At 46.0% G+C, this 26,577-nt stretch overlaps 1 protein-coding gene and 3 long non-coding RNA genes across 4 annotated transcripts; 2 read left to right on the top strand and 2 right to left on the bottom strand.

The window, feature by feature from the left end:
- Nucleotides 1-9,598: 9,598 nt before the first annotated feature.
- Nucleotides 9,599-12,620, top strand: LOC135816632 (uncharacterized). Its single transcript, XR_010553423.1, has 2 exons — nucleotides 9,599-9,865; nucleotides 11,894-12,620. It is a non-coding gene; the product is annotated as an uncharacterized LOC135816632 (long non-coding RNA).
- A 1,333-nt stretch (nucleotides 12,621-13,953) lies between these two features.
- Nucleotides 13,954-16,792, bottom strand: LOC135816631 (uncharacterized). Its single transcript, XR_010553422.1, has 2 exons — nucleotides 16,291-16,792; nucleotides 13,954-14,425 (listed from the first exon to the last, which is right to left on the bottom strand). It is a non-coding gene; the product is annotated as an uncharacterized LOC135816631 (long non-coding RNA).
- A 2,216-nt stretch (nucleotides 16,793-19,008) lies between these two features.
- Nucleotides 19,009-21,861, bottom strand: LOC135817821 (uncharacterized). The gene is made up of 2 exons (XR_010553588.1): nucleotides 21,420-21,861; nucleotides 19,009-19,681 (listed from the first exon to the last, which is right to left on the bottom strand). It is a non-coding gene; the product is annotated as an uncharacterized LOC135817821 (long non-coding RNA).
- A 2,978-nt stretch (nucleotides 21,862-24,839) lies between these two features.
- On the top strand, nucleotides 24,840-26,378 carry LOC135816827 (uncharacterized). Its single transcript, XM_065329927.1, has one exon. The coding sequence runs from the start codon at nucleotides 24,840-24,842 to the stop codon at nucleotides 26,376-26,378; it is 1,539 nt and encodes a 512-aa protein (XP_065185999.1).
- The last annotated feature ends 199 nt before the right edge of the window (nucleotides 26,379-26,577 follow it).

Here is a 26,577-nt window from a genome sequence, read left to right as displayed (position 1 = left end):
CTTTTTTTACATCTTTCCTTGAGTATTTTGAGAAGAAGGGAACGAAAACGTTCAATACTTACACATGTATGACTGAAGTAAGTTAGCTATGAGACATAACGAACTACCTAATACTTACTTTTGCAGCGCTGGTGGTGGGTTCTGCGTAAATAATTCCACTATGTTCGTCCAATTCACAAGTGCGGGAGTCCATCTGATCCCAGAAATTATTGACCTGCATGTATTTCCCTCCTCCCGATCGTGGAGTTGCACACTCTGGGGGGTTATGTACTCTTGCTATTAGTATATCGTACATCGCTTTGTGCGTTCAATAAAAAATAAAAAATGTAGGTTTGCAACAGGCAAACCAAAGTACAGTTATCGGAGGTATATTATGGCACCGCAGGCCGCGCACCTGAGGGCCTTTCTGGAAGCCTTACTCGATCGGATAGAGCGAAACTGAGCACCCTGGGATGCGAGCAGTTTTTAGTACTCCCGGGTCCAAAATCTCACCACCAGGCCGGGCTGATCAAAACGTCTGCCGGGTCTGCAGCCTACAAACGTGGATCTGCCAACACTGTGCTGTCGACGACATGTCCCGCAAGGCTATCTATTCTTGCGTGAAAGCAAGGAACGCTTTTTTTTAGAAAGGAAGCTTCTTCCCCAAAATTTATAAAAAAAATTAAATTATTCCTTCTGAAAATATCATCGCGCTCTTGACCTCGAAGCTGACTGCTGAATGCGATTAGGAAAGAAGATTCCTGAAGATGCACCAGACTGATTCTGGCAAGCCGTCTGTCGTCTGGATATGCACTGTTGTTCGTTATGGTCAGCAATCTTCTTCGTTCGTCCTTTCGTTTTCCTGACCACGATGATGACAAGCAGCTCTCATGCTCAGGTTAGTGCTACTTGTATGTCTGGGCACACAACACATCTGAGATGCACCCACTGACGTTATCAAACTGAAGAATTCAGCAAAGGTTCCTCGGATTCTCTTGATTTCGGACCAAATTTCCTTCACTTTCACCCTCTCAGTCTCTTCCCCATGTGCCCTCCATGCATGCACAATGGAGCTTGCATTTCAAATGTTTTTTTTTACTTTGGCAGTGCGTTCGATAACGTTAGGACAGTCTAAGTTAGGTGTTCTTCTCTTCAGGCTTATTGGGCCTGTAAAAATTCTAAAAAATAGCTTCCAAAATGTAATGCTTAACGCAGGTCCCTATGATTATGAATACGGTTCTGCTGGGCAATGATGTTTGCACCAATCTACACTCTATGCTGTCACAGCACCCACAACTGATCCTCTCTCTCTCTCTGATCACTATTTGATAAAGCTAATCTTTAAATCGCTGTTGCACAGGATTTCAGGTGCGAAGAAGCGATGAATCGATACATGGCATTGTGAATAAAAGAAGAACAAATAATTCACAGTGCACGTGAGACTCGGTTAGAAAGACTGCGTTTCCGCGTTCGTGAGAACGCCACACGTACACCCCGGGGATCATGATAAAGAAAATATGTCGTGAAAATGACTGAAAAAAATGAAAATATTTTTCTGTATTTGTGCGGAAAATCACTCCTTGTTCGCACTACAGAATTTGGGCAAATGGTACAGAAAATTGAAGAGGATCAATCAGCTGTGTAGAAGCATTGCAAGTGTAAGCTGAGCGATGAATAGTCTTGTACCAAAGTGAGTGCATGCCGTACCACGACAACATGTACATGTAGCACAAAAAATAATGTCGTGACTCGTGAGTGCAAGTCACACATGTTTTACACTACCAAATGCAGCCTACGACATGCATGTGCGTGTCAAAAAACTTTATAGTGCAAGTATGCATGCAATGTACACGGCAGTACGCAAAACACTGCAAGATACGGAAAATCAGAAGTCTGAGTACGCAAAACAGACTCAAATGGTGGGCAGCTCTGTACTGGCCTGTACGGAGGGAGTGAATCTCAATGTGTGCAATGCATGGACTTCGGCCGACAGTGAAAACTATGCAAGTCATGTAGGTTTGCAGGATGAACGTGAGTCCTTTTAGACAAGCGCCTTAGTGAAGTAGCCCACCGAGAGAAGAGTACTTGACACCGCAAAGTGGAGTCTGCGCATACAACAGTGAGGGGGTAAAATTAGCTATGACTGATTCTGCATGTGTGTCACATTACACTAGCAGATAGGCACACGTGTTGTTCCAAAAAGACGCTTAAGTCAGTGTCTGAATATGTCATGTACCAGGTAATATTGTTGCCAGGATCTCACGGTGAGAGTCAGACTTGGATATGGTATCAATTAGGGGTGAAACGATTACACTTTTCAACTATCGGTTAACCTACCCTTGTATTGATTCGATTATCGATTATGATTATTGATTACTGCGTCCTAGAAATTGTCGCGCCAGACCAGCACAAAGCATGCCGTGTTGAAATATACACATATACATGTGCATACACACGTGCAGATAAACCGCGTACTCTACGCAATGCAGTGGCACATCACGTGCAGGTGCAGACAGTCAGTTTTTTTATTTTTTATTTTTTCACAGCCCTACTGGAAAACATATGGACAACAAAAAGAAACGAGGAAAAGGACAAAGTACAGTATCTAGTAGTGCTGTACATGACATCTTTTGATTCTTGCGGACGTTTCTTTTTTTTAGAATCGCGTATTCGAAACAGACAGCGTAATCGAAATTGTTTCCTTGTAATGATCGATTAGACGGATAACCGATATAATTGTTTCAGCCCTAGTATCAATAGATTATCAATATCATACATCACCACCCAAATTATAATAGCCGAAGGGCCCGTTTGTGTGGTGGTGTATGATTTCGTGAGCAAGATGAAGTGGCTACAGATGTGTTTTATATAACACCCTAAGAAAAGATCATCAATACGGGGGAAAGTGATTCTGGTAGCATGTTGTATCCAGTGTGGCATGACAGAGACTCCCTCGATTTAGGCTAAGGCCTGTGGAGAATCCATGAATCAATGAATACAATACATACAGGCATCGCAACCTTCGGATTATATGCACTTTTGCTTGCCTCCTGGAGTGTGGTTGTACCTTGGTTCAGTAGACTTTGTTTTTCGAATTCGTTTCTATAACATTAGGTTTCTTTGTGTTGCTGCTATGTCTTTTCATGTTTTTTACAGGATTGCCATCTGTTGATGAATACCATTCTGAGGCACTCTCACGAGCAAAGGTGTTTGAGAATCCATGTCGGAATGATGGTCGTGTTGGCCTAAAGGTGCATTACATTGCCGATGCTCGCCACCTCCACCCTGGAACATGTTCAATTTCTGTTTCTCGTATGGAAGGACCGAACAGGTTGTTTTCCTGCCTCAGTGGACCACTCAAGACTGAACAGCACTGATGGAAGTAGATTTGCCGTGAATCTCGTTCACATAATCAGCCTGTTTAATTGCTGTACTGAGGTGACTGCTTCATAACAATGACCATGCAGCATTAATTTTTGCATAGTATTGCAGTGCCCCTAAAATTGGAGAATATCGAATTTCTCTGCTAGCATTGTGATTCTTTTGTGAATAAACATCACTACTCTTTTTGAGTCGCATAGCAATGACAGAGTTGGTTTGATGTATCGCAAAAATGGAGCTGCTTTTTAAACCTGTACTGTATAATCAGTACCGCCGGAAGCAGTTTTTGATCGGTCTGGTAGTTTCATGGCCTTTTATACTTTGTGTGTGATATGGCGGGTACACACGTCCTCCACACCAGGAAACATTTGTTGGTGGCCAACAAGTTGGTCCGGTGATAACCCGACCAACCAGACCGGTTCCGGTGGGCCTGATAATTGTGGGGTTCATGAGCAGCTCAAGTACTTAGCATGGTTTTGGACATGTCCTCAGTTGAAACCGACTTCACCCAAGCGTTCTCTGAGGGGACCGAGGTCTACTCTATCCGTTCATGTATTCTGTGAAGTGACATGACCATTCGTGGGGACCTTGCTCATAACTGCAAAAGTCCTTGTCTGATTTTTCCACATCAATTGAACGTTGTACATGTGCATGTAGTGAAAGCCACATGCAAAATGCTGTTCCATGGCACCATGCCACCAAGCTCTGGGTTCATTGGCTGAAAATATTCTTCGGCACAGTAAAGTCGTGCGCCCAAGAGCGTGGAAGCCTAGAACATCCAGCCTGGAATACTAAGAACACCACAGCCCAAATTTAAGAATTGTGGTGCTGGGTTTGTGCTGTTGTAAAACACGGGGATTGTTATTGATTGTTATGTTGTACATGTATTTGAGCTTTACCACTACATACACGTCTGTCTATACACAATACTCAATCTGCGCCTTTCTGCGGACAGCATGCTGTTTCGCTCATCAATGCAGCACAGAGAAAATGAGGCAGATGAATGTCCTGCTAGAGAGCACCGAATATAGGTATAGAATCATGCCTTGCAGATCTCGTTACGGCCCCTTCGATGCATGCATGTTTGAACATTAGATGGCTGTGTAGCTTCAGTTATCTCAGAATATTTATTTATCCAGCAGCAACAACGTTGGGCACCGATTAACTGACACACAACTATTCACTATAATGAGTATGCGTTGGAACCCTTTACCCCGAGTCATACTATAGCAGTGAATACCATGCATGGGTTTACCTCACAAACTGAATTTCATAATTTGACATCCAAATCACAGAAGAGTGAGTGGTGTTCCAAACTCACTCCATGTCCTGCGAGCTCCAGTAGAATACTTTAATAGAATACTTCTTATAGCACGTTCTTAGAAACAAATCGTATAGGTTTGAGGCTGTCAACCCAGAAATTTGTGATTTCACAGCCATAGATGTTACCAGTCAGGTCACTGTATACAGTAGGTATGCAGAAGAAAATAATAGTAACTCTTTGTGGAAGAGCTGTGCCAAAATGTGTACAGTACAGTAAATTAATAAAAAGTGAGAAAAGCAGTGACAAGGCTGTGCATGATGTAGATCTACTCGTACCAGTAAGTACAGTGCACCAGTGAAACTGTTGGTGTAGTACCGGTATACCACTATAATGATGGCATGGCCCATGCCACTACAATCTATTTGCAGTGGGCCGCAGTAGGCCAGTGCAACAGAAAGCAATTCAGTAGCTGTGTGCAATGTGAACATCTATGACATGCAAGTAAACTGCCATACAGCACAATCGATTACTCTCAGCCCACATAAGGACAATGTAGGCCAATCAGTAGTATAGATACATAGAGCACACTCTGCATCATACATAGTCAGCACCAAATCTATATTGTCGATGTACTTTGCAATGATGAAATGATGGCAAGCGTGCTTGATTCATCATAATACTGCCTTGAACTTGGTTGGAAGTTAGTTGTAAGTTCAGTGGTCGAGGTAAGCACTGAGCTGCTCCAGCTTTCAGAATCCTGCATGAAAAAGGCAGAAAGCAAACCATTGCCTTTGGGTTATCCGTCATAATAATAATAAATGTAGGTATAATAGTAGCAAGCTGACGTAAAGAGCCTATCTTTCAATCCAATAATTCTATCCACTGCATGGTAAGACCTGGTGCTTCATTCACCTCTGTTTCTTGCTTTCTCAGAAAACCTACTTCCTCCTTCTGCCATCTAGCTCATGACATACATTTTCTTTACGCCTTTTCAGCCGTGGTCGACTTTCGCCCCTCCTGTTTGATTGGCAATTGCAGTCAACCTGGGGAATACTGACCCTCGATTGTGAATGAAAAAAGTGTCGCCATTGGTGTATTGTTGTTACTCGTGAGGTTGGAAGTATGCAATCAAATGGTCACTAGATCTGAAGATTGTTATTTACGAGTTGTTTTGTAAACCCGAGGTACATTATTCACAAGTTGGATTGTACATGCTATGGGATGTAGAATAACTAACCAAACAAGAATGGTGTAACAATGATTGAGTCCATTTCCAATTGGATGAACCTAGAGCGCATGATCCATTCCAGAAAGGCGACTTCAGTGAGTCTTGAATTGTCAGCAGCATCATACTTCCATTGAGCTTTTTTTCTTTTTCGAAACGACCCTCTCTTTTCAATTCGAACGAAGGTCAACATACGATTATGGCAGGCATGCACGCACTGATCTTCACTGTATACATGTGCATATATACTGTACTGTAGTCTCAGGGGCGGATCCAGGGGGGTGCGAAGGCTGCAAATGAACCCGTCAGGATTTTTCCAAAAAAAGAAGAAAAAAAAGGTCAGGTACAGGCCCAGGCTCGCTGCGCGGATCCGCGGATGATTTGTGTGCAATCGCGTGATCGTTCTGGACACGTGCTCGCGCCAGGGCTGCACATTTGGAATACTGTAAAAGCAGAAATTTTCGGTTGTGTAATATTTTTGGTATTCTCCAAAACCGGCGGTTCGGTAGAGGGAAATTTTCGGTAAAACCCGTTTTCCAGGTAAGTGTACTAGTACTAAATGTATACAGTACCGGTAGTACCGAAATTTTCGGTGCGTTTTATTTTCGGTAAAAATTGTAGGCACCGAAGTTACCGAAAATAAAACACCACCGAAAATTTCTGCTTTTACAGTAGAACTTTTTTGGAACTAACTGTTACTTTTTCACCGGCAACAAACTCACTTCGAAGTTCTTTACTTTTGACGTTGCATGTTTCCGTTGTCGTGTTAGCTTCTTTCAAATTCTCACTGCTTGTTCCGACTCCGTTTCCGTGCATGCTGAGCGGAGATGTCGGACACAGCTGGTGGACCAGCTGGTGAGACCATGGAGCCTGCTGCTAAGCGTTGTTGTGAGAGCCATCATCCTTTTGACATTGGGCGATTTGCTGGATTGATGGAGAATACCAGCAATGATGACATCAAGTCGCTCCTAGATAATAGAGAGGTTAAGATGCACGTTATTTCCGACGTGACGCGCAATTTCACGTCAAATTTGGCGTAAAACTCAAAATTTCGACGTGAGCAGCAGGTCACTCGCGTTGATTTTTCGACGTGCGAGCAAATAACGCGAGCTGAACTTTCGGGTCACGTCAGAAATAACGTGCATCTTAACCTCTCTATTGTTTGGAAGCCTTCGAACCGCATGGACTGCCCATCGACATCTGGAAGACGTTTTCAGCTCTCGTGGATTGAAACTTATCCGTGGCTGGCGTACTCCAAGGAAGTGGATGGTGCGTTCTGTATCTCGTGCGTTTTATTTGGCCATAGGTTCCAGGCATTGAGTAAAAACTCTTCCAAACTGGAACAGCTGTATCGTGAACCCTTTCGGAGTTGGGGCAAGGCATCTTCCAAGTTGCAGATGCACAATACCAAGTCCCATGTCCATAAGTTTGCTGCCCTGGAATATGACAATTTCCTTCAGCTCATCGAGAATGTTCGCAAGCCTGTGGAACAGATGATCAGTGCTGCCCATGCACGTGCTGTGGAGGCAAACCGTGCTAAGCTGAAGAGTATTATCAACACCATAATATTTTGGGGACGGCAAAATATTGCCCTCCGTGGACACCATGATGACCAGACCAATGTCCCCACTGATCATAACCCTGGCAATTACCCGGCCCTGCTGGATTTCATCCTCGCACCCCTCAGCTTTGGGGTCTGGATCCGCCCCTGAGTCTGTACAGTCAACTAGTCGTGTTCCACTTGGCTTCCATAGGTGCAACTTGGCTTACGGTAAGTGTCACTACAAGTGCATAGTAGCCCCCCCCCCCCCCCCCCGGAGTGCGTGTGAACAGGAACTGTGAACTGGTAAAAGAATTATTCGACACCTTCGTTCGTTTCGATGGAGAAGGTTCATTTGGCAAATTGAGGCCTTCGTTTCACCCCTAGCCCCAGGAGCGAAATTTTCACTCCTTGGCTGCCTGTTTGAGCCGTCCATGTGGAAGGGTTGATTTATGCATGCCCGCATATAGACCTTATTCGATAAACGTCACGATCACGTGAACCGGGGACCATTGAGCGGCAAGAGACCTGCACTCAGTGCACAGAGGACTCGTTGTGGGAACATAGGAACAGAAAAATACCGGTATTTTACTACTCCCTTGTACGAACTGGGCCTTTCTTGCCACTTGTTTCACGTACGCGTGCCCCAGCTTACGACAAATCCCTGGAGGCGAGTCCAAAAATCATGTATGTATCTACATATACAATGTAACCGTAACACTACCAATGTTGCGGACGATGACCCCCCCCCCCCCGGCATACAGAAAGTTGCTATGTCCTGGCCCTCATACAGCATTGCGGAGGCACTGGATCACTTCTGCAAAAAGGACTAGCCGAAAGTGGCACAACAAATTTCTATTCCCAGAAAAGCGGTGTTCCGACCGAGTTTATCTTCTAATTAAATGGTTTTCACGGTTGGGATTTCATATCTGACAACCATCCCGAAATCGAGGGCTGTAATAGGCACCCAAAAGAGCATTAGTTCCATGCCTCACCGTATATTTGTATACATTTTCATGCCTAGGTATGTCATTCGACCTCAGGTTTGCAAAGGTTGGCAGGTATGGGATTTGTAGAGTGACCAGTTCAGACTATTGCCACCTGCTGCGCAGAAGTGTCATTCCTACATCCTGGCTGCAAACATCCCCCCCCCCCCCCCCACACACACACCACCACCAACAATGTTGGATCCTATTTACAGGACCTCACTCTATAATGAAAGTGTAGCAAGTGGCACTGCCAAAGTATAAAAACAGCATTTGAAATGCAAGCTCCATTGTGCATGCATGGAGGGCATGGGGAAGAGACTGAGAGGGTGAAAGTGAAGGAAATTTGTTCCGAAATCAAGAGAATCCGAGGAACCCTTGCTGCATTCTTCAGTTCGATAACGTCAGTGGGTGCATCTCAGATGTGTTGTGTGCCCAGACATACAAGTGGCACTAACCTGAGCATGAGAGCTGCTTGTCATCATCGTGGTCAGGAAAACGAAAGGACGAACGAAGAAGATTGCTGACCATAACGAACAACAGTGCATATCCAGACGACAGACGGCTTGCCAGAATCAGTCTGGTGCATCTTCAGGAATCTTCTTTCCTAATCGCATTCAGCAGTCAGCTTCGAGGTCAAGAGCGCGATGATATTTTCAGAAGGAATAATTTAATTTTTTTTATAAATTTTGGGGAAGAAGCTTCCTTTCTAAAAAAAAGCGTTCCTTGCTTTCACGCAAGAATAGATGCCTTGCGGGACATGTCGTCGACAGCACAGTGTTGGCAGATCCACGTTTGTAGGCTGCAGACCCGGCAGACGTTTTGATCAGCCCGGCCTGGTGGTGAGATTTTGGACCCGGGAGTACTAAAAACTGCTCGCATCCCAGGGTGCTCAGTTTCGCTCTATCCGATCGAGTAAGGCTTCCAGAAAGGCCCTCAGGTGCGCGGCCTGCGGTGCCATAATATACGAGAGGTATATTATGCTCGGCAGGCCGCGAAAGAGAGCCCGTTACCTGGACCCCTACTCGCGCGGGTAGAGCGAAACTGAGCACCCTGGGATGCGAGCAGCTTTTTAATACTCCTGGGTCCAAAATCTCACCACCAGGCGCTAGGCCGGGATGATCAAAACGTCTGCCGGGTCTGCAGCCTACAAACGTGGATCTGCCGGCACTGTGCTGTCGACAACATGTCCGGCAAGGCACCTCCTTGCGTGAAAGCAAGGAACGCTTTTTTTTTAGAAAGGAAGCTTCTTCTCCAAAATTTAAAATTTTTGAAAATTATTCCTTCTGAAAATATCATCGCGTTCTTGACCTCGAAGCTGACTGCTGAATGCAATTAGGAAAGAAGATTCCTGAAGATACACCAGACTGATTCTGGCAAGCCGTCTGTCGTCTAGATATGCAGTTGTTCGTCATGCATGGTCAGCAATCTTCCTCGTTCGTCCTTTCGTTTTCCTGACCACGATGATGACAAGCAGCTCTCATGCTCAGGTTAGTGCTGTACTTGTATGTCTGGGCACATAACACATCTGAGATTCACCCACTGACGTTATCGAACTGAAGAATGCAGCAAGGGTTCCTAGGATTCTCTTGATTTCGGAACAAATTTCCTTCACTTTCACCCTCTCAGTCTCTTCCCCATGCCCTCCATGCATGCACAATGCAGCTTGCATTTCAATTGCTGTTTTTTATACTTTGGCAGTGCCTCTGCTACACTTTCATATAGAGTGAGGTCCTGTAAATAGGATCGAACATTGTTGGTGGTGGTGTGTGTGTGGGGGGGGGGGGGGGGGGGGTACGTTTGCAGCCAGGATGTAGGAATGACACTTCTGCACAGCAGGTGGCAATAGTCAAAACTGGTCACTCTACAAATCCCATACCTGCCAACCTTTGCAAACCTGAGATCCAATGACATACCTAGGCATGAAAATGTATACAAAAGAAGCTCGCGGTGAGGCATGGAACTAGTGCACTTTTGGGTGCCTATTACCGCCCTCGATATCGGGACGGTCCCGGCCAAATCGGGATGGTTGTCAGGTATGAAATCCCAACCGAGAAAACCATTTAATTAAAAGATAAACTCGGCCAGGACATAGCGACTTTCTGTTTGCCGGGGGGGGGGGGGGAGGGTCATCGTCCGCAATATTGGTAGAGTTACGGTTACATTGTATATGTAGATACATGTGCATCAGGGATTCATAGCACCTGGGGAGACGACATGAGACCTAAGTACCCAAAACGTTGTGAGTTGTGACCCCGGATGGGGTAGTTCTACGTGATCTGTGTTTCTATAGACCTTATTCGATAACGTGATTTTTGGACTCGCCTCCAGGGATTTGTTGTAAGCTGGGGCACGCGTACGTGAAACGAGTGGCAAGAAAGGCCCAGTTCGTACAAGGGAGTAGTAAAATACCGGTATTTTTCTACTCCTATGTTCCCACGCCGAGTCCACTGTGCACTGAGTGCAGGTCTCTTGCCGCTCCCTGGCTCCCGGGACCCTGGTTCACGTGATTGTGACGTTTATTGAATAAGGTCTACATGTATATGCGGGCATGCATAAATCAACCCTTCCACAAGGACGGCTCAAACAGGCAGCCAAGGAGTGAAAATTTCGCTCCTGGGGCTAGGAGTGAAACGAAGGCCTCAATTTGCCAGATGAACCTTCTCCATCGAAACGAACGAAGGTGTCGAATAATTCTTTTACCAGTTCACAGTTGCCGTTCACGCGCACTCCCCGGGGTGGGGGGGGGGGGGGCTACTATGCACTTGTAGTGATACTTACCGTAAGCCAAGTGGAACACGACTAGTTGACTGCACAGACTACAGTACAGTATACATGCACATGTATACAGTGAAGATCAGTGCGTGCATGCCTGCCATAATCGTATGTTGACCTTCGTTCGAATTGAAAAGAGAGGGTCGTGTCGAAAAAGAAAAAAAGCTCGATGGAAGTATGATGCTGCTGACAATTCAAGACTCACTGAAGTCGCCTTTCTGGAATGGATCATGCACTCTAGGTTCATCCAATTGGATATGGACTCAAATCATTGTTACACCATTATTGTTTGGTTAGTTATTGTACATCCCATAGCATGTACAATCAACCTTGTGAATAATCTACCTCGGGTTTACAAAACAACTCGCAAATAACGACACAATCTTCAGATCTAGTGAACATTTGATTGCATACTTCCAACCTCACGAGTAACAACAATGCGAATAGCGACACTTTTCTCATTCACAATCGAGGGTCAGTATTCCCCAGGTTGACTGCAATTGCCAATCAAACAGGAGGGGCGAAAGTCGACCACGGCTGAAAAGGCATAAAGAAAAATTAATGTATATCATGAGCTAGATGGCTGAAGGAGGAAGTAGGTTTTCTGAGAAAGCAAGAAACAGAGGTGAATGAAGCACCAGGTCTGTCCATGCAGTGGATAGAATTATTGCATTGAAAGACAGGCTCTTTACATCAGCTTGCTACTATTATACCTACATTTGCTTTCTGCCTTTTTCATGCAGGATTCTGAAAGCTGGAGCAGCTCTGCTTACCTCGACCACTGAACTTACAACTAACTTCCAACCAAGTACAAGGCAATATTATGATGAATCAAGCACGCTTGCCATCATGTCATCATTGCAAAGTACATCGACAACATAGATTTGGTGCCGACTATGTATGATGTAGAGTGTGCTCTATGTATCTATACTACTGATTGGCCTACATTGTACTTATGTGGGCTGAGAGTAATCGATTGTGCTATATGGCAGTTTACTTGTATGTCATAGATGTTAACATTGCACACAGCTTCTGAAATGCTTTCTGTTGCACTGGCCTACTGCGGCCCACTGCAAATAGATTGTAGTGGCATGGGCCATGCCATAATTATAGTAGTATACCGGTACTACACCAACAATTTCACTGGTGCACTGTACTTACTGGTACGAGTAGATCTACATCATGCACAGCCTTGTCACTGCTTTTTCTCATTTTTTATTAATTTACTGTACTGTACACATTTTGGCACAGCTCTTCCACAAAGAGTTACTAGTATTTTCTTCTGCATACCTACTGTATACAGTGACCTGACTGGTAACATCTATGGCTGTGAAATAACAAATTTCTGGGTTGACAGCCTCGAACCTATACGATTTGTTTCTAAGAACGTGCTATAAGAAATTTTCTATTGAAGTATTCTACTGTAGCTCGCAGGACATGGAGTGCAATTACGTAAAGTTTGGAACACCACTCTTCTGTGATTTGGATGTCAAATTATGAAATTCAGTGTGTGAGGTAAACCCATGCATGGCATACACTGCTATAGTATGACTCGGGGTAAAGTGTTCCAACGCATACTCATTATAGTGAATAGTTGTGTGACCAACGTTGTTGCTGCTGGATAAATAGTACATATTCTGAGATAACTGAAGCTACACAGCCATCTAATGTTCAGACATGCATCGAAAGGGCCGTAACGAGATCTGCAAGGCATGATTCTATACCTGTATTTGATGCTCTCTAGCCTAGGACATTCACCTGCCTCATTTTCTCTGTGCTGCATTGATGAGTCCATTAGTAACTAAAGGACGAAACAGCATGCTGTCTGCAGATTGGTAATTGTGTAAAGACAGACGTGTATGTAGTGGTAAAGCTCAGATACATGTGCAACATAACAATCCCGGTGTTTGACAACAGCACAAACCTACACCGCAATTCTTAATTTTGGGCTGTGGTGTTCTTAGTATTCCAGGTTGGATGTTCTGTAGGCTTCCACGTTCTTGGGCGCACGACTTTACTGTGCCGAAGAATATTTTCAGCCAATGAACCCAGAGCTTGGTGGCAGATGAGTGCCATGGAACAGCCTTTTGCATGTGGCTTTCACTACATGCACATGTATAACGTTCAATTGATGCGGAAAAATCAGACGAGGACTTTTGCAGTTATGAGCAAGGTCCCCACGAATGGTCATGTCACTTCACAGAATACATGAACTGATAGAGTAGACCTCGGTCCCCTCAGAGAACGCTTGGGGAAGTCGGGTTCAACCATAGATTTATACTTAACAGAGAACGCTTGGGGAAGTAGGTTTCAACCATAGATTTATACTTAATATTCTTTACAACAAGGATCGATGTGTTCCTTCGGATGCCGTTTATCGACTTTCACACACTTCTCCTCTCTCCTTTCGTCATAAGCACCATCTCTGTACACTGGTTCATAAAATATTTCTTCATAAAACCCCTTCACACATAATGAAGTACAATTGGTTTTCGACAAGCTCAACCCGTAACGCGCTTATCCTGCCTCTTGTTAAGTCAGCCCGGTATCTAAAGCCCCCCTTGTTTTCCGGTTATTCTCATTGGTTAACTGGGGACATGTCCAAAACCATACTAAGTACTTGAGCTGCTCATGAGCCCCACAATTATCAGGCCCGCCGGTCTGGTTGGTCAGGTTATCACGAGACCAACTTGTTGGCCACCAACAAACGTTTCCTACCGTGGAGGACGTGTGTACCCGCCATGAAACTACCGGACCAATCAAAAACTGCTTCCGGCGGTACTGATTATAGTACAGGTTTAAGTTAAAAAGCGGCTCCATTTTGTCATACATTAAACCAACTCTGTCATTGCTATGCTACTCAAAAAGAGTAGTGATGTTTATTCACAAATGAATCACAATGCTATCAGAGAAATTCGATATTCTCCAATTTTAGGGGCACTGCAATACTATCCAAAATTAATGCTGCATGGTCATTGTTATGAAGCAGTCACCTCAGTACAGCAATTAAACAGGCTGATTATGTGAACGAGATTCACGGCAAATCTTCTTCCATCAGTGCTGTTCAGTCTTGAGTGGTCCACTGAGACAGGAAAACAACCTGTTCGGTCCTTCCATACGAGAAACAGAAATTGAACATGTTCCAGGGTGGAGGTGGCGAGTATCGGCAATGTAATGCACCTTTAGGCCAACATGACCATCATTCCGACATGGATTCTCAAACACCTTCGCTCGTGAGAGTGCCTCAGAGTGGTATTCATCAACAGATGGCAATCCTGTAAAACACATGAAAAGACATAGCAGCAACAGAAAGAAACCTAATGTTATAGAAACGAATTCGAAAAACAAAGTCTACTATTATTCTAATACAGTGAACCAAGGTACAACCACACTCCAGGAGGCAAGCAAAAGAGCATATAATCCGAAGGTTGCGATGCCTGTATGTATTGTATTTATGTATTTACGGATTCTCCACAGGCTAAATCGAGGGAGTCTTTGTCATGCCACACTGGATACAACATGCTACCAGAATCACTTTCCCCAGAGTTGATGATCTTTTCTTAGGGTGTTATATAAGACACATCTGTAGCCACTTCATCTTGCTCACGAAATCATACACCACCACACAAACGGGTCCTTCGGCTATTATACTTTGGGTGGTACATGGTGATGTATGATATTGATAATCTATTGATACCATATTCAAGTCTGACTCTCACCGTGAGATCCTGGCAACAATATTACCTGGTACACGACATATTCAGACACTGACATAAGCATCTTTTTGGAACAACAGGTGTGCCTATCTGCTAGTGTAATGTGATACACATGCAGAACACATGCAGAATCAGTCATAGCTAATTTTACCCCCTCACTGTTGTATGCGCAGACTCCACTTCGCGGTATCAAGTACTCTTCTTTCGGTGGGCTACTCCACTAAGGCGCTTGTCTAAAAGGACTCACATTCATCCTGCAAACCAACACAACTTGCATAGTTTTCACTGTCGGCCAAAGTGCGTGCATTGCACACATTGAGATTCACTCCCTCCGTACAGGCCAGTACAGAGCTGCCCACCAATTGAGTCTGTTTTGCGTACTCAGACTTCTGATTTTCCGTATCTTGCAGTGTTTTGCGTACTGCCGTGTACATTGCATGCATACTTGCACTGTAATGTTTTTTGACACGCACATGCATGTCGGTGGCTGCATTTGGTAGTGTAACACATGTGTGACTTGCACTCACGACATTATTATTTTTGTGCTACATGTACATGTTGTTGTGGTACGGCATGCACTCGCTTTGGTACAAGACTATTCATCACTCAGCTTACACTTGCAATGCTTCTACACAGCTGATTGATCCTCTCCGATTTTCTATACCATTTGCTCAATTTCTGTAGTGCGCACAAGGAGTGATTTTCCGTACAAATACAGAAAATATGGAGGGCTGGTACTTGGTAGCACTGCTAGTATGGTAGTACCAGGCTAAGCTGGCTGGAAGATCAAATACTTCTTTGGTTCTTTCAGTCATTTTCACGACATTTGTTTTCTTTATCATGATCCCCGGGGTGTGACATTCTTATGAATGCAGAAACTCAGTCTTTCTAACCGAGTCTCACGTGCAATGTGAATTTGTTCTTCTTTTCTTCACAATGCCATGTATCGATTCATCGCTTCTTCCCACCCGAGATCCTATGCAACAGCGATTTAAAGATTGGCTTTATCAAATAGTTAATTCAGAGAGAGAGGATCAGTTGTGGATGCTGTGACAGCATAGAGTGTAGATTGGTGTAAACATCATTGCCCAGCAGAACCGTATTCACAGGGATCTGCGTTTAGCATATGGAAGCTATTTTTTTAGAATTTGTACACGTCCAATAAGCCTGAAGAGAAGAACACCTAACTTAGACTGTCCTAACGTTATCGAACGCACTGCCAAAGTAAAAACAACATTTGAAATGCAAACTCGATTGTGCATGCATGGAGGGCATGGGGAAGAGACTGAGAGGGTGAAAGTGAAGGAAATTTGTTCCGAAATCAAGAGAATCCTAGGAACCCTTGCTGCATTCTTCAGTTCGATAACGTCAGTGGGTGAATCTCAGATGTGTTGTGTGCCCAGACATACAAGTACAGCACTAACCTGAGCATGAGAGCTGCTTGTCATCATCGTGGTCAGGAAAACGAAAGGACGAACGAGGAAGATTGCTGACCATGCATGACGAACAACTGCATATCTAGACGACAGACGGCTTGCCAGAATCAGTCTGGTGTATCTTCAGGAATCTTCTTTCCTAATCGCATTCAGCAGTCAGCTTCGAGGTCAAGAACGCGATGATATTTTCAGAAGGAATAATTTTCAAAAATTTTAAATTTTGGAGAAGAAGCTTCCTTTCTAAAAAAAAAAGCGTTCCTTGCTTTCACGCAAGGAGGTGCCTTGCCGGACATGTCGTCGACAGCACAGTGTCGGCAGATCCACGTTTGTAGGCTGCAGACCCGGCAGACGTTTTGATCATCCCGGCCTGGTGGTGAGATTTTGGACCCGGGAGTACTAAAAAGCTGCTCGCATCCCAGGGTGCTCAGTTTCGCTCTACCCGCGCGAGTAGGGGTCCAGGTAACGGGCTCTCTTTCGCGGCCTGCGGAGCATAATATACCTCCCATCGAGGATGCCACAGAAGCACTCGCGGCCAGCGCCTCGCAGGCAGTCCGCAACGCCGCGGCTGTCATCGTACATCGTCCCCAGGCAATAGTCCGGGATCCCGATCTCGAAATCGAAAATTTGGGTACCACTTCGTAGGGAGCACAAAAACTCTTCGCCAACCCTTCAAGTACCTAACAGTGAGTATGTCTGAAGTTGTCGGACATCTCAAAGCTGTGCCATAGTAGGCACTTCAGGCGATTTTTTCAAAACGAGAAATACGCGTATTTCTTTTTTGTATCCGATTCAGATAGGTTTAGGAAGACTCCACAGAAAATTTGAAGCAAAAAGAATAACTTGGCACAGAGATATAGCCACCCGAAGTCGGAGAATTGAATAACGGCATTTTCAGTATTTCGACGGCACCAGCAGCATACCAGAAATTGGCGGAACTTACTTCAGTGTCTATAGTGGCAAAATACCAGGCTCGCAGGAAGCAGGTCAAAATAACCAAATGAATACAGAAACAGCAGGGTTTGGAAAAACTTCGGGTTTTTCATCCGTCCGGCAGCTCCGACGAAGATATCGGGTGTGGTCACCATGGCAACTCCATAGCAACAGCATAGCAACTCCATCGCAACAGCATGAAAACAGTGCAGAGAAGCCTTTGGAAAAGCATAAGATGAGCCTATGAGGTAAGATAAAGTAACTACAATAATTCAGTGCCAGAACACATTGTTGCTACATGTACAGTACTTAGTGGTGACGAGTACGGAAGAACAATGAGCCGCAGATTGAGCAAACTAGAATTTACCGGGTATTTGACGGAAAGAAATGACAAACTATTACATGTAGAACATCGTCTGCAAATTTTTGGCACTACTGAAACTTTAGCAACTCCAGCATGAGAGATTTTGTGCATAGAGTACAGAGTGTGTGCTGGATTCTTGGTATAATATCACCGTCAATGCTTTTCTTGGTCGCTGGAAGCCACCTGCTGATCAGCTGACGATTTGTTCCGAGCAGGCCGTTTTGATGTCAGCTCTCTTGGTCCAGTCGCCGAAGTATATACTGTCCTACTCGTCGCCTGCAGGAGAGGACGACTGCTCCGATGCGACTCCAATAACACCTGGCAATATTTCTTCTTGCGCAGCCATGCGCATGGGCTCCGACGAACAAGGACTATTGCCGGGAGGACGCCTGTCGCGGTTCGCTTCCAATAACACCTCGCATTATTTCTCCTTGCGCAGCAATACGCAAAGTGTCGGACGAACGAGGACAACTGATTCCGAAAGGAAATACGACGCTGAAGACGATGAGCTACATGGCAAATGCGTGCAACCAAGTGAAATGCCCGAAAAATCCTTGCCGATTTTACTCGAACTGTACGTGAGTTCAAAAAATTGCCGCATCATGACGTATGTGGGCTCAAACGAAAGCTGAGGGCCTCAGCTACATGCTGCGCCACACGAGAAGGCTTCCGTGCAGCTACAGATCGATCTATGCATGTGCCTTTCCTTGGTGCCACGCATGTACGCGATTCAGCGTTAGCACTTTTTGACAGGTCATGTCACGTGACTGAAGTGCCTAGCCAATAGTAGCCATAGCCTCAGGAGAAGGGAATATATCTGACGATAAATCGACAATTTCAGGCAGGAGATATCGTAATATTTTTGGTTCACTGGGCGAAAAATCATGAATGCAACCATTGAGAGAAAAGAGAGCGCGCCCAAAAATGTGAAACACCTCTGACTAGGAAAGGAAGAAGAAAACGATGCCACAATTCAAAAACTTTTCAAAAAGCGATGCTCGGCGTGGATTTCTTTGAAGGAATTACTTGCTTCTATGCAACGTCCTGGTTTTTCGTTCGTCGCTGTCCCTTCCGAAAGTAGTTCAGGTCATTCAGCTCCAGATAAGTCTCTGCCGTGTGCCTTCCTCTTTCCATTTCCCCTGATGGTAGAGCCATAAAACATCGCCTGATGATACTACCTGGTAGTAGTACTGGCTCTGTCCACTGATTGGACCTTCCAGCTTGGAAGGTTCAAGGTTATGGTACCTTCCAAGCTGGAAGGCTGTTGGCTTACGCACTGGAGATGTGTTAGAGCTACATAATGTCCACACAGCACGCGCTAATTACCAGGCTACTGTGTGGCGACTGGCTTTGCAACCGAAGCCCGATGTGCCTACGCCCATCGGCAGAGGATGGATTCAAGACAGCGACGGTAAGTTGTTCCGATAAATAATTAGCACCGATAATGTACCCAACTTTGGATCAAGTTATGCGTGAGGAAATTTACACTTGTGTAATTATTATGGTATGGTACGCGTCTACAAAGGCTACAGTGGAGTCTGCGGATATTGAGAAACATACTGCAAGGTTGAAAGAATTGTAATTAGCAGATAAAAGGATAAAGGATACAGTGCTGCCCTTCCCATTTAACCAGATATCTATGACTGTCTACTGCAAAAATATACGCGAGGAATAAATTAACTGTCTGTGACAATGTTTGTTTCTTCCTTCAGGCAGAGTTGCTGTGAATTGGACAGAACAGCAGGCAGTGCCAAAAGAACTTCAGAGCCTCATCAGCTGCGGGTGCCGAGGAGTGTGTGACACTCAACGCTGCTCATGCAAGAAGTCATCTCTTGCGTGCACTGACATCTGCCGCTGCGAAGGTACATGCGCAAGTCCGCTCAACAGTAGGCCAGAGCAACCACCACAGCAAAGTACGTCCGGTAACGTATCGCAACTGGAAACTGAGTCCAATCATGCCCAGCCAAACTCAGATTGTGACGACTCGTGTGTCCGATAGTGATGGATCAGCTGCGTGTACGAGTGATGATCTCAGCAATGATAACGTTGATAGTGACAGTGCGTCAGTTTGAATTCCTTGCGCAGCTGCCATATTGTAAAGGGAGAAATTAGACATACAAGAATGAATCAAGTTAGAAAACTAACAGTGACAGCAAGGCTCTACAACTAACATACATGCCATGTGGCAATATTCCTAGATTTTGTATATGGATACCGGTAAACATTGTGTGTACTATTGTACTACAGTAAAACCTGGTGTAAGCGACCTCTCGTTTTACCGACCACCTACGACCGTTTTTCCATGCACGGACAGTGCTACACAGACACTGTGGGCTGGATGTGCGCACGTGCACGGCATCATTGCAGCATATCATCATATTGAGAAACAGTTTGTGTAATATACAGTGTAAAATTGTACAGTCAAATCTGCCGTTAGCGACCTCTGCTGTAGGCGACCATCTACCGTTAGCGACCGATTTTCCGTGCACCGACGGTTTCACATACAAACTGATCTGTCCAGAGCGACCATCTGCTGTGCGCGACCAGCGACCGCGATTTCATGCACGGTGGCTGCATTCGAATCTGCTGTAAGCGACCGCGACCCAGGTTCAGTAAGGTGCGAAACTGTACTTGCCAGTGCGCTGTCAACTGCAAAGTGTGAAAATGCGCTGTCTTGCAAGTGCGATCGACTGGCGCCTGGCCTGTACTGAGGCTGTGCTGTAGCTCTCAGTCTCAAGTCCAGGCAGTGTCGATCTACTGCTGTGTCGCATACGCGTACTATACGGGTATGGTCGTCGTTGAATATCCAATAAAATAATGTGATTTTTAATATTATTAAAAATCACATTATTCTCGTCGATTTGAGTACATGGAAGCATATACCTGGTATGCCGGATTTACCATACATCTGCCGTAAGAGACCATCTGCCGTAAGCGACCGCTTTTTCTTGCACCAAGGGGCGGTCGCTTACGACAGATATGACTGTACTACCGTAAAATCCCGCCAGAGCGCCCCTACCTCCTCGACGCTTCAGGTGGGGAGGGGCGGATGGGCGAGTCCTGCTTGCCGCATTCAGTGCTACATGAAAAGTACTCACCCTACGAAAACTGTTCGTGCATCTCGTACACCGACCAAAGGTCAAGAGCCAGGAGTCGAACAGACCCGACAAAACGCAGGGTTTGTGCGATCCCTGGTCAGGAGGGTGGGCACTGTTGCGTACATTTCCAACGGGGTCGAGCACGCGTCTGCAGTGCAGTACGGCATCACAGACTGCAACAGAGTCATACGAGGATACAATCAATCACGTCCCTGACAAGAAGTCAGGGAGGGGCGGATGGGAGAGACGGGGCGCTCTGGCAGGATTTTACGGTACTTTTAACTATTTTACCAGGATGCGCGAATCATTGCAGCATATTCCTTTTGTATATTGATAAACATTGTGTGTGTGAGATACTATTGTATTACTTTTTTGTTGTTGTCAGTAGATTAATTATCAGTACATGATGATCTATTTTAATATATATTTACCTGGAGGTGCGCATCATTGCAACATATCATCATGTACTGATAATTAATCTACTGACAATTATTCAAGTGATGAACTGAACGAATATTTCTTGAGAAATATTTCTTGAGAGAGATGCAGCGAGGACACATACTGACACGTTATTTTGTTCTTTTCATTGGATACCAGAATCAGTGTACCAACACAGAAGTGCATTGTTATTGAACATTGAATATTGATATCAAACTCACAATGTGTCTTCTTTTTTGGGAAATTTATTTTTCAAGTTCGTGATTCAAGACAAAATACTGGCTCACCTTGTGCCGGGGAGTTGGTAGTATTCCATAGGATGGGGCTTCAGCAACTACAGCATTGGCTCGGGCTTCAGACTCGACACCACTAATAAGTAATCCTTCAATCGAGTCGAGACGAGTCGAGTGCTATTACTAGTGTTGACAACGTTTTTGAAATAATTCAAAAATACTGTACTGTACTGATGCATTTCCCTCACTGCGCGTAAAATGCTTCATGTGAGCGTGCCCAATCAATGCTCAGGTGCACGAAGATCTTGAAATCGGCGAGGAGAAATTGGCATGAAACCCTCCTCGTAGCAAGCTTATGGCACAGCTTTCAGGAGTCCGACAAGTGAATCCATGCTACCAAACCCCTTCCCTATCTAACTGGACCATGCCCAAATCCTCCTTCCAAAGTGGCACACCTACTGCGAAAAATTGATTTCTCAGAATCCGGATCCCGGACTACAAGCGTGGGAAAATGGCACATGCGCAAGCGTGGGACTCGCAGCCTTGCTGGCAGAGAACAGCAGCGAGACCTTTCTATGCAAACAAATTTGTTTGAGCACCTTGGCTTGCAATATTAGCAGTGTTGTGCGAATTTTCACCTTGGCTTGCAATATCAGCAGTGTTGTGCGAATTCTCTGGTGCAGGCAAGTCGCAGTGGATTCCTTTTTCCTTGGCTTGCAATATCAGCAGTGTTGTGCGAATTTTCTAGCTAGCCTATCATGAGTCGTTTTCAAACAGCAGCACCAGGAGATCCGCGAGCTAATCCGCTCCTCCATCCGAGAAGCCATTTCCGGGGACGACTCTGGCGAGCCGGATGCTGATATCGCCTGCGCACAAGACCTGAACTCGGCAGGTACTAGGTAGGCTTGACTCTGACGTGCCTGTACATGCATCTCCACCACATGCCCACACCCGTCCCCTGTGTGTTGCACATGATGTGGCCGAGAGTGGTGGAGAAAGTGCTGCGAGGGGAGTTCGTAGATTTAGCACTCCTCCTCAGGCACCTGCGCCCCTCAGCAGTGCCCGCTGAACCCTCAGCCAAACGTTTCAGGCTCGAGAACGACTCGGACGGGTCAGTAGTGCTGGCCCCAGCATAGCAGAAACAGCGAGAGTCGAGTATAGACAGTGGCCTGGGCCGAAGCGTGGGCAGTGTTGTCCATCATTGTAGGCATGCAACGCACACACTACCTGAACAAACTGTTGGTAGACCAGCATCACGTCCTAAGGGTGTTAAGCATTCTACCCTCAGCAAGAATCTTAGATCAGCTTTTGACTACCCTGATGTTGTGGATGCTCACCTGGGGCAAGAGGGCATGTCTTGGTGTCATGCCAAACAAATCGGGTGGGCATCGCTTGATCATGCATCTTTCAGCCCCGGAAGCTGGTCCGACCCGTGCGCATGCGCTAGTCGTGTCTCTTGCACTGTCATTGCTGTTTTGACTCTCGAGCATGCAACTTGCCGAACATTTGTTCCCACACACTTTCCTTACCACCCTCCCACCCGCTACCTCAACTCACGTTTCTGGCGCACACATGACGTTGTATTTCTCGCTCAACATGTTTCGGTTGCATATACGGCATCGGGCGTGTTCTTTATCTCTTGCCAATATGTGCTTGCCATGCCTACATGATGCCAAATCGCCATTGGGGTTATACACCCGGTTTTTTCCCTCACTACTGCGTCCGTCGGCGCGAGGGTTTTTTCCCGGCTGGCTCGGTCCAGGAAAATTAACCTGACGGTCCCAAGTGGTTCTGCATCATGGCCTATTTCTGTTAGCCGCATGCACATCTTTCCCATTTGAGACACACTCGGTTCTCAGTGCTTGCTTTCATGCCTCACTCGTGCTTCGGTTCACATCTGGCTGCGGCCAACTACCCTTCAATTTGTGTGTTGTCGCTATTGCTGTCTATAATCTGTGTGTACCAGTATATATGTGGCGCGAGAATGTATTCTTACAATCCATGAGAATATATGCTCTCAACTGCCAGGCATACCTTTATATTTAGCATTAGGTGGCTCTACTCAGAGTCATTGGCGGCTCCATGCGGAGTCATTTGCTCCATGCGGAGTCATTTGCCAGCTCAGCTCTAGCGGTCCCGAGCAGAGCTATCATACTAGTTGCTCGAATCGGCGCTCCCATTGAATGGCATTGCCCTATTAAGGGACTCTGACGTTTTAGAGTAAGATGCATGTTTTTCAGCTCCCGTTTTTGTATCGTTTTTAGGTTACTTTTGGGGTCTCTGACCCGGATTTTTTGTTGCAAGCATGTCTACAAACAGGGATTCCACGACCATGGCCGCAGTAGAGAGCGATGAGCACGAACAGCCGTGCGATGTCCCAGATAATCGTTTCCCCACGTCGAACTGCTGCCGCGATTTCCACAACGCTCTGGCGGTGATAATAGATATGCTTGATGTCGAAAGAAGTGCTGCTGCAGACCGTGAGAAAAGGCTGATAAGCCATATCGACCAGCTATCTAGGACCGTTCAGGAGCTATCCAGATCAAGCGCACTGAACATTCCAAGTTCAGGAAGTTCCGCCATTACGGTTGGAGATTCTCAGGCTCAGAGCAAGTCGCAAAGAAAGAGGCGCCATGCTACTAACTGCCCAACCGTTGAGTCCGAAACCAACCCGAATACCGTAGTAGATCTACAACTGACTTCATCTGGTCCGGCCCAGCAGGATGCTGCGGCCACGTGTCACATTCCAGTCGAGAGCAGACCTACCGTACCAGGACATGACCTCAGTGACCTGGATCATCACCAACGCGTGGGTGTCACGTCGAACGTTCAAACTGCTAGTAATTCGAACTCCAAGACTAAGACCAACATTCAAACTTCAGCTAATGCAGCCAGTGCAGTCAGTGAGGCCAATTTGCCAGACGTCGATGACGACAGTGAAGATGCTGCCTGGCGTTTGGTGACAGCCAGGAAACCTGTCAAGAAAAGTGTTGTGTTTGTTGGCAATCTGCTGCGCGATGCCTCACCGGAGCAGCTAGCACGCTTCGTGGAGTGTCGCTCGTCGGAGTTGAAGACTCCCCCTATTAAAATTCTCGACTGTAAAGTTTTTCAGAAGCAAAAGTCGTCGTCTGCGAGACTGGTAGTCCACGCATCGTGCAGCAAGACGCTGTTGGATCGTCGCTTCTGGCCCAGACCACTCTATTCCAGACAGTGGAATTTCGACAAGTACTCTGCCTCTGATGTCAGTGATGATACCACAGAAACCACAGCATGTGACGACACGCAAGCAAACTCGGCATCCCTTTCGGAAGTGGAAACAAATGTGCACGCGCCCTCAGTCAGCGATGGCTCTGAAATCAACCATGCCTGCTGATGACCATGCTGCACACTGCCTTCTTGAATGTATGTAGTATCAGGCGCAAGACAGCCGAAGTGCAAAAGTTCTTGTCAAACAGAGGCATTCATGTCTTTGGTATGGCTGAGACTTGGCTCACTCCAGATATCTTGGACAGTGAACTTACTATCCCACATTTCAAGCTACATCGGAAGGATAGATTGCAGCAACGTGGTGGTGGTGTTGGGATATACTGCCATGAATCTGTTCTTGCGCGAAGACGCACTGACTTGGAGACTGACTTAGAGCTGCTGTGGATAGAAGTTAGCGTTTCCGGTGGCATAGTACTGGTTGGATGCTGTTATCGTCCACCAGACAAACCTGTAGCATTCTGGACCTCCCTGGAGTCCAGCCTAGACGCATCAGTTCATGCACCAGGAAAGAAGGTTCTGGCAACTGTCATGCTGGGTGATTTCAACGTTGATATGAAAATGAACCAGTCACCCATGGCCATACGAGTAACTGACTTGTTTAACAAATTTGGTACGACAAATTATGTGTCTTCACCAACACGTGCCACCACCCTTACTGAGTCAATCATTGATCTCTTCCTATCAACTTCCCCGCTGACGGGACCTTGTGAGATAGCCTACCTAGACATTAGTGACCACTTTGCAGTACTTGGGAATCTCTCTGTGGCAGGGTTTGCACCAGGCCGTACTTCCAGCTACAGACCTACACGCCGCATCCATAAGATAAACTGCGACACCTTCAACAGCGATCTCAGTGCAGAGCAGGCCTCTCTGCTCGCCATAGATGATGTCAACACCCTTGCATCATCTTTCATCGCCTCCATAGTGTCAACATTGGATAAGCATGCACCCGTGCGGATGAGGCGAAATCGGATTAGACGTCCCTGCCCGTGGGTAACAGATGAACTTGTGGCCTGCGTACGGGAGCGAGACAGACTCCATCGACTGCTCATGAAGAACCGCTGCAATGATGATCTCCGCAGTCAACACCGCACTGCTCGTGCTAAGGCCAGGAAGCTGGACAGGAGCCTGAAGAACACGTATTTCATCCAGCAGTGCCAGACTTCTGACCAACGTAAACTTTGGTCAGTCATCAATACTGTGGTTGGCCGGAAGAAACAATCGCACACTGCTCAAGTACCCATATCGGATCTTAGCAAGCTGTTTGGTGACGTTGTCCATGATCCCCAGCGTCCTCCTCAGCTCTGTTCTCCCTCTGGTCCAATGGCGGAAGGGGCATTTACCGACTTCAGTGTAGTGACAGTCGAGGATGTGGCAAGCAGTTTGAAATCTGTCAACCCTTTCAAGGCAACAGGCAGTGACCAAGTTCCAAGCATCATCCTGCAAAAGTGTTATCCAACCATTGCCCCCACACTTACACGCATCATTAATATATCCCTGTCCTCCGGTGAGTTCCCCCTGTCCTTCAAGTTGTCCCACGTCAGTCCGCTCTTCAAGAGTGGAGACCCAACTTTGCCAAAGAACTACCGCCCTGTGTCGCTGCTCCCAGTTATCTCCCGCATCACAGAAGCATTTGTAAAAAAATCAGATCACGCAGTACTTGGACTCCAAGCAACTTCTTCCGCCTACTCAGTTCGCCTACCGAAAGCTTCACTCCACAGAAGATGCCTTAACGTATGCTGTTGATCGATGGCAAATGGCACGGGCAGAGCGCAAGTATACTGGCATCGTGTTTGTCGACATGTCAAAGGCCTTTGACCGCGTCAGGCATGAGCGACTCGTTACCGAACTGTTTAAGCTAGGCATCTCGGGAACTGCACTCAACTGGTTCTGCAGTTACCTGTCTGGCCGGACACAGCAGATCAAATTGCAGGATCAGTTGTCA

This window comes from Sycon ciliatum, chromosome 5 (genome assembly GCF_964019385.1).
Source record: "Sycon ciliatum chromosome 5, ocSycCili1.1, whole genome shotgun sequence".
NCBI lineage: Eukaryota > Metazoa > Porifera > Calcarea > Leucosolenida > Sycettidae > Sycon > Sycon ciliatum.
This window is presented reverse-complemented; position numbering and strand designations above follow the sequence as displayed.

Coding starts and splice junctions, on each gene's coding strand:
- LOC135816827 (XM_065329927.1), top strand. CDS start 24,840: ATGGCTGAGACTTGGCTCACTCCAGATATCTTGGACAGTGAACTTACT.